We start from the raw sequence: 8,662 nt of genomic DNA, 5'->3' as shown, positions 1-8,662 counted from the left end.
ATTGAAACCTCCTGCACTAGCTGGAACAAGTGCCCAAGTGCCAACCCCAAGTACTTCATCCAACTCTTGATGTTATGCTTTGCCACTCGGTAGTTGTTTTTTACTTTCTATAGTCCAGTCTATGGTAGTTGTCATAAGTTTCTCAGTATTAGTTTTTATCATCTGAACTCTTGTCACTGGCCAACAAATTTGGTTTCCTTGGAGGTAGAGTGAGACGGAACATAGCTTGAACAATGATATTTTTACTAGTGTATGAAGAAATTTTGAGGCTATATAATTTAAATTCACAAAAAAAATAAAAAAATAAAAAAATAAAAAATAAAAAATAAATAATATATATATATATATATATATATATATATATATATATATATATATATGTGGTTTTAAATTCTTATCTTAGATGTATACTTTAATCAATCAAATTTGCAATACATAGGCTAGATATAGAATTAGTTTAGCCTCTCTATGAATTTTGTATGGCCTAGCTTCCCTAAGTCATTGTTATGAGTGAAAATGTATGAGATTTCAACAATCAAGAGAAAGGGCATCTACTAAGGGGATGGCGTAGACTCCATGCCCAATGGTAGCATCGAGTTTCTCTTTTTTTCTCAAACATCTCCTTGAACTTTTTCTCCTTTATTTTTGTTTATATGCAACTTAGATTTTAATGTTTTTAATTTTCAGATCCATGCTATTTATTTCAAGTTCTTATTATACTACTCTCCAAATTTGCAAGACTTGGAATTGGAATTATTTGCAAATGGATATTATGAGACATCCTGATGTCTAGGGAAAATTTTAGGGGCTAATATTTGCACGTGGGCTAATTTTCCATGCTCTTTCCAAAAAAAAGTTTGCTAATTTTCATTTTTTTAATTTTAAGGGCTAATATTTGTAGGTTGGCTAATTTTCCATACTCTTTCCAAAAAAAAAAGTTCGCTAATTTCCATTTTTTCAAAAAATGATTTGCCCAAATTCTATAATATATAATTATTTCACCTTAAAAATCGCCAAAATTTTATATAGACACTGTATAAAATTATTATAAATTTGAATACTTTTACAAAAATATTGCCAAATATTTTACAAATTGCATATTATGGACTAATGAGATTTGTCAAAATTTCTAAACTTTAAAATAAATTTCCATTCCTTACTATATCAAATTAATTTAATTTTTTAAACAAATTCTTGCCTAGATTCAATACCATGCCTTATTAGATAGCAAGTAATAGTGTCCTAAAGCTTGAATGCTTGAAGTCTAAATATGCAGACAACATTGAATTATTGCCTCCTATAAATCTTAAACATATGGCATAAATATCATTTAAATAAAAGGTCGAATACATAAACGATCACCTCATCTGTGATGGGCTCAAGGGGCTTAAACGATGTACTTTTCAAGCTTAAACGATCCAGTAAACTATGTAACCGATTCATGGGTTGTTAGCTTTATGTTTTATGAGGGTTTTAATGGACTTTTTGAATGACTATTTGATCTACGTTTTAGAGTGATGACAGGGATATGGTTAAGAGAATCAGAAACTAAATCATAATTTCATCTCTGCTATAACAATGTCACAAATTTGGATTATTTTGTTTAAATATAATCTGCAAGTAATAAACCTGGTGGGTGTGAATTATTTCTTATACTATATGCTTTGGTAGTATTTCATATTGTTGACTGTTATTGCAGTGACTTACTTGCCTCTCTTTCATTTACAAGTTGGCATTGCTCACACCCTTTGAAATCCTGAGAGGACATCATTCTTATTGCATGAAATTGAATTGGGAAAAATATTATGCAGAATTTACAATCTGATATTTGTGTGACAATAAATTAAATTCATTATATTTCTACTTGTTATCTCCCTTGGGATTCTGGATATGTTTGGTCGTGGCTGCAACATTTACATTGTGAAAGGGAGTTGGTGACGAATCTGGTACATACATGACAATCCCAATTCTGGTCCAAATTTGATTTGATGATTTGACATTCACCCATAGCGTTACAAAGCATCACAATGTTATTTAATGCTGACTGGTTTGTTTCCAAACTTACACCTATGAATTTCATTGTCAGCACATGGATGTATACCTAAAAGAAATCTGAGGTATTAATCAAATACTTATCTATCACTTGCTATCCTTGAATTTTTAATAACTCTCGCTATCCTTGAACTTTAATAATTGAGTCATGGTGGAAATGGCATTGCCAAATGATTTAATTTGTTTAAGGTTTGTGTGATGTACCATTTTGGAAAATATCTAATTGATTCAAAACACATGAACATGGAACCAGAGGTAATATTTCAAATCTAATTGTGTTGGTTGGCAAGTCTAATCTCAGTAATCAAACAATCTGCTTATTGGTCCGATGTATTGAATGTTGATTTGGTCTTCATTTGTTATTCAAGATTGTTGCAATCAACCCTTATAAAACTTACAGGACTCACTTCAATTCACATGTTTGAATAAATCAGGATGGTTGCAACCAACCCTTATAAAACTTACAGGTCTCACTTCAATTCACATGTTTGAAAAAATCAAGATTGTTGCAATCAACCCTTTTAAAACTTGCAGGACTCACTTCAATTCACATGCTTGAATAATTCAAGATTGTTGCAGTCAACCCTTGTAAAACTTACAGGACTCACTTCAATTCACATGTTTGAATAAGTCTGATAAACTTGTGTCATGTCTTAATCAAGTAAGCAGTAAACTCAATTTAATTTACATGTGGAGCAAGATTACTTAGGTGCTGGTAATTGGTAGCTTGTCTTTTGTTTCTCTGGATTCTTTTGTATCTTTAGGACTCTCCTGTCTTTAGGACTTTTCTTCGTTGGGTAGAGTTTGAGAAATAACGACCCCAAAAACTAATTTTTGAAAAAAAGAAAGCAAAGAAAAGTCATCACTTTTTATAGTCCTGATTAATTATAATATTATAGGCCTTAAATTAACTATAATTGTATTAAAATATAAATTCAAATTTAACGAAATGACTAACCATCGAGGTAATAGTTTTCCCTAATTTTAGTTGTGGAAAGCAAAAGCAGTAACAGAGCGAGTTGCTGAGGGAGGATTTAAGCAGAAAAATGGCGCGAGCTGTGAGGAGTGGTCACCCTCTGTGTGAGTTCGATCACCAAAATTGAATATCCTCACCTAACTACAACCATAGTGTAGAAATCTGTAATTCCCGTGCTTGGGTGTTCAATTTCAACCATCGTGACGTGAACAGGATGTTATCTATCCCATTTGCGAAGGTCGTGAATGTCGCGAGTTGGAGTCTCTATTAACATGGAAATTAATTGGAAATCTGTGCATACAGAGATTACTTGTCAATCGTGTCTGGAAAGTTATCGCTTGAACATAAATCAAGGGGTGAGTGAATTCCTGCATAAGTGAGAGAGCAGAAGCCACGATGGCCCCTAAGCATGTAATCAGGAAGGTGTTCCTCATCCTGCTTTGCCTTGCAGGGGTCGCATTAGCATTATCGACTCTCTTGCAGAACGCTACAAACGCCGATAGCCCCTTCTCTGCTCTTTCCAATTTCTTTTCGCGCACACTTACAGGAGACTCGGAGATTTACATGGGATCCGCTAAAAGAACGCCTCTGGTAATTAATTACTACTTCTTGTCTGATATTTCAGCACATAACAAATTCAGTGCATCATGTTTTTAAACTTTTGTGTTTGTTGCGTACACAAGATTTTAATGGCGCCTGCCCCAGCTCCTGCCCCTGCCCCTTCGCGTCCCCCTCAAGATGAATTGGACACAGTTTTGGCGAAAACAGCTAATGCGAACAGGACACTAATAATCACGGCATTGAATGGGGCCTGGGCTGAACCGAATACCATGATTGATCTCTTCCTGGAGAGCTTCCATGTGGGTGAAGGAACACAGGATTTGCTGAACAATTTGCTAATTGTTGCTTTGGATGCAAAGGCCTACAACCGTTGTCTCCAAATCCATCCACACTGCTACTCTCTGAAGACAAGGGATGTTGATTTCTCTGCAGAGAAACTGTTCATGTCTGAAGATTACTTAAAGATGATGTGGAGAAGGCTTGGCTTCTTGGCAGAAATTTTGGAGCGCGGTTATAATATTGTTTTTTCGGTAAGTATTTAAAGAATGCTTGGAATTTAAAGGATAGGAACAGAGGCAAGACCATCTATCAAAATTTATTCTTCGAAGGCATTGCGTTGTCTGATTCCAGGGATGATAGTGAAGAATTTAAAACCCCATCAAATAAATTGTCTGGAGTAGAATTTCAAAATGCTCCCAAAAATTTACAATCAAATAAAATTCAACTCCAAAACCCTTCATGTAATCATTTACTTGTCAGTTAACATTGAACAAAGGGTTTTTATACTTTGGATGCCCTGATTGGCAGGCTGCCAAATGGTTTTTTTTTTTTTCTTCTTTCATTCATTCCAAACAGCTAGTGCAAATAATTGAATCTCCAGTGAAAGTTGGCAGGCTGACCAATGGTCTTTTTTTTTCTTTCATTCTAAAAAGCTGGTGCAAATAATTGAATCTCCAGTGAAAGTGTTTAACCAGTTCAATAATTCTTGAGTCTTTGTAATGCATTTATAGTATTGTGTGTTTGGATAATTCTTGAGCCTTTGTATTTTGGTGTTTGGAATAGATTTGCAATAATTCCACAAGTGTTACACAAAATAATTCTTTAACATAATTTTTTTAATTTCAGAAAAACATGAGTACGCACATGATAAAATAAAATTCAACCCCAAAACCCTTTTCTGTAGTCATTTACTTGTCGGTTAACAAAGGTTTTTATACTTTGGATACCTTGATTGACAGGCTGCCAAATGTTTTTTTTTTTTTTTTTTTCTTTCATTCCAAACAGCTGGCTGAAATAATTGAATCTACAGTGAGAGTTAAGTTTATGCACCTCAAAATTAAATCAATTTGATGCTTAAGCCTTTGGAGAAAATAATTCTTGAACATGAACTTTTTTTTTTAGATTTACCCGAATGTACCTGAACCTGAGGTTTCCATTCTAACAAATCAACCTGGATTCCTTTGATTCCTTTTCGAAGGCCCTCCAGTCATACTTTCTCCAACAGCCCATATCGCAGGGACTGGAATATATTCTGCCGAGTTGTCAAGTTCCCACTCGGATGGTCGTCTGGTGTTCCATGAAAAAATCTGATCTATCTGATTCTCTGGGTTAAAATTAGCCCTTTGTCCCTGTAATATCTCATCATGCAAAACCCACTTATTTCCGGTGATGGCCTGAGATCACTTTTATACTCCTATTCAACTTTGATTATGTTCTGTCCAGGTTCTGACATCCCCTGAAACATAAAGATCTCATCGCTCAAGGCCAAATTGATTGTACTCATAATTCTACTTTGCTTATGGTTCTGCTCATGGTTTACCATACCTGAAGTTCAGAAAGCAGATGGATCAGAATGGTTCAAAATTTAATTTCACTTTGACTATGGTTTCTTCTTGATTTGAAACCATTCTCTACAGGATTTTAAGTTTCTCCATACCAACCCAAAATCTCATTGCAACATAAGATTAAGATTGATTCTGCTCAGAGTTCAACCCTGCCTTCAAAGGTTTTGGGATTTTTTAAATGGGGTTGTTTAATGAGATAATTTTTTAAATGGGGTTTGCTTTATTTTGATCTGCAGGACGCTGACATTTTGTGGCTGCGAAATCCCTTGGAAAAGCTGGTGGAAGATGCAGACATACAGATGACATGTGACATATACAATGGTAACCCTTTTGATTTGAAGAACTCAGCCAACACAGGGTTCATGTACGTGCGTTCCAATGAACGAACCATCAATTTCTACAGATACTGGTATCTGTCAAGGCGCTTTTTCCCGGGCCGGAAAGAGCAGGATGTCTTAAATATTCTGAAGCGCAGAAGGGGATTTGCTCGAAGGAGAATCAAATTTATTTTCCTGGACACCAAATACTTTGGGGGTTTCTGCCAGAGGAGCCAAGACTTGAACGATGTTTACACCATGCACGCAAATTGCTGTAGAGGCCTGAAGGCGAAGCTCATTGATTTGAGAGATGTAGTTGATGACTGGGCGGAATACAGAAACCCCACAATCAATTCATCATCTCCCCATCTGGAAAAATGGGGTCCTGCAGACGCCTGCATGAGTTCATGGAGTTAAAAAATATTATTTTGTTTACTTGGACGAAATTGATCAATAAGTGAAGTAATCTTCACAATCATTTTTGAAATATTTTTAATAATAATAATAATAATCAGCAGCATAGCTCAGGGGTTTGGTAGTTATTTCAAAATCACTTAAATTCTTATATCAATTTAATTGAAATAATTTTATATTTATATTTGTTTATATTTAGATTTAGTTTTAATTAAAATAATGTTATATTTATTTATGGTTGTTTTTCTTTTCATATATATTTTTAAATGTAAAATTTCCACCTTTCTAATTTCAATAAGTGAAGTAATCTTCACAATCATTTTTGAAATATTTTTAATAATAATAATAAGCAGCATAGCTTAGGGGTTTGGTAGTTATTTCAAAGTCACTTAAATTCTTATATCAATTTAATTGAAATAATTTTATATTTATATTTGTTTATATTTAGATTTAGTTTTAATTAAAATAATGTATATTTATTTATGGTTGTTTTTCTTTTCATATATATTTTTAAATGTAAAATTTCCACCTTTCACTTAAATTAGAAGGATATTAATATTATTTAACTAAATTTAGTTTCAACCAATTAATCAAAATTAAATTTATTTGATGAAAAAATTTTGAAAAAAATTTAATGTATATATGATTAAATTAAATTAAATTATTTTATTTTATTTTAAAGAAATTCAAAATATACATAATTATTAGGAATTTCAATATTTTAATGATGATGATGATTAATGTCCATAAAAACCAATGAGGTTTATCTGACCTCAAGAAAAGAAAAAGACTCTAAGTGCGATTCTTCAAAATTTTGTTTCTATGATCAAAGGGAAGCGAAAGAAGCTCTCTGATCGCTATAGTTGGGTTGGCTTAATAAGTCAAGAAGATTGGAAGTGTGGCAGATGTTAGGGAATAGAAAGCGGATGTGAGTAAGAGCCGGGCACTCTAAAAGGAAGTGTTTTTCATCTTCCACCTTCTTAGTATCGCAAATCTGACAGATTCTATCATTCCAAGGAGTCTTGGGAGTAGACCACTGCCCGGTTTCACTTCGAAGCTCGTGAGAATTAGTTCTTATCTTAGTGATGTTAATTTTTTTCTTAGTGTTGGCCAACACAGAGAGATAACTCTGGTTATCAAGGGTGGGGTTGATCACCACCTTATAGTATCTTAGCTTCCTTTTACCCTCTAGCTCCTTATCCTACCACAGTTTGCCCTTAAAATTGGTGGTAATAGTATCGTTGACACTATCTTTACTTCCCATAATGATCTCCTCCTTAATTCCCCAATGGTTGAGCCAAGACTAGGCATCCTTATGTCACCCATGCTTGAGGCAAAGGTGGGGGTTTTGAATAAAGTTAGAAGCAATTTTTGGGACCCTCTTGGATTCCATGTTGTAAAGCTTCTTCTTATACATCATATATCTAAACATAGTCGTAATTTCAATGGGGAACATACTAGCTTCGATCAAGAGGATAGGATAGGGAGTATTTCCCTTGATCTTTAGGTTGTAGGTTATGAATTGCTTTTGAATCATCTCAATTTTCCTCCATGACTCTCTAGATATACTGCAACCCAAAACTTCAAATTCGTATAAGACAACATGGGTAACAAGAGTCTCAAAGAGGAACCTCTTTTTACTCCAAATGCAAATATCAACCGACTTACAGTTGTTTTCAAGCTCATAATAAGCTTTCAACCTCCAATAATCATTTTCTAGATGCTATAATTCAAGTTGACTTGATGAGGAAAGTCAATACCCAAATATTTATAAGCTTTAAGCACTGGTTATTATAAACAAAACTACCATGGGTGATATTTTTGGATTTAATGATCATGACTTTAGTTTTGTCGATTGTGACAACCCTAGTGAAAATTCCATGTAATAAATGTAAATAAAGGCAAAACACTAACTACAGATGATGGAACACTTATTCCAAGCTGAATGTTGGGCAAAATCCTAGTGATGGGGATCACTTGTGATTGGTTATGGCTAAGGAAATTTGCAAAGGCAAATTATGGCTAAGGCTTTGGAAAGACAAAAGGGCATTTTTGGCACAATTATTTATGAAAATAATGGAAATTAGGAGGAAAGGGAGGTGAAAGGTCACAAGTTGCATGTGAGGAGGAAATTGAAGGAAAATAATAGAAAATGAAGAAAATAGAGGCTTCATTCATAAAAAGTCTTCAGAGGATCAGTTAGTAACCTTTTGTCAATTCATTTTTGGGGCTCTCTCATTATTCTCTCTCCCTCACACATACTCTTGGAGACTTGAAGTTTTCTTGGAGCACTCTTGGTGGGTGTGGCATACTTGAACTCTTGGAGCAAGAAGGCAAAGGAAGAGCAGGAAAGCGCAAGAAGGAATCAGGATCAAAAACTACATCAAATTTTCTTGTAGGTACCGAGTTGCATGTATGTTTCCTTCACCAGTTTAGGCATGCATGGCACATGCGTGTGGTTTCTTGGTTGTGATCTGTCATTGGGATGGAGGATTTCT

At 34.3% G+C, this 8,662-nt stretch overlaps 1 protein-coding gene across 1 annotated transcript; it reads left to right on the top strand.

The window, feature by feature from the left end:
- Positions 1-3,074: 3,074 nt before the first annotated feature.
- Positions 3,075-6,274, top strand: LOC149256474 (uncharacterized protein At4g15970-like). The gene is made up of 3 exons (XM_089457435.1): positions 3,075-3,619; positions 3,712-4,119; positions 5,670-6,274. The coding sequence occupies exons 1-3, from the start codon at positions 3,425-3,427 to the stop codon at positions 6,165-6,167; spliced, it is 1,101 nt and encodes a 366-aa protein (XP_089313561.1). The 5' UTR covers positions 3,075-3,424; the 3' UTR covers positions 6,168-6,274.
- Positions 6,275-8,662: the final 2,388 nt, after the last annotated feature.

Source organism: Pinus tabuliformis, chromosome 7, assembly GCF_031772625.1.
Source record: "Pinus tabuliformis cultivar Carrire ecotype Pingquan chromosome 7, CPIR1, whole genome shotgun sequence".
Classification (NCBI taxonomy): Eukaryota; Viridiplantae; Streptophyta; class Pinopsida; order Pinales; family Pinaceae; genus Pinus; species Pinus tabuliformis.
This window is presented reverse-complemented; position numbering and strand designations above follow the sequence as displayed.

Bases quoted from the DNA above. Each gene is read 5' to 3' on its own strand.
- LOC149256474 (XM_089457435.1), top strand. From the start codon at position 3,425: ATGGCCCCTAAGCATGTAATCAGGAAGGTGTTCCTCATCCTGCTTTGC. The intron at 3,620-3,711 runs GTAATTAATTAC...TGCGTACACAAG, and splicing joins CCGCTAAAAGAACGCCTCTG to ATTTTAATGGCGCCTGCCCC. The intron at 4,120-5,669 runs GTAAGTATTTAA...TTTGATCTGCAG, and splicing joins GTTATAATATTGTTTTTTCG to GACGCTGACATTTTGTGGCT.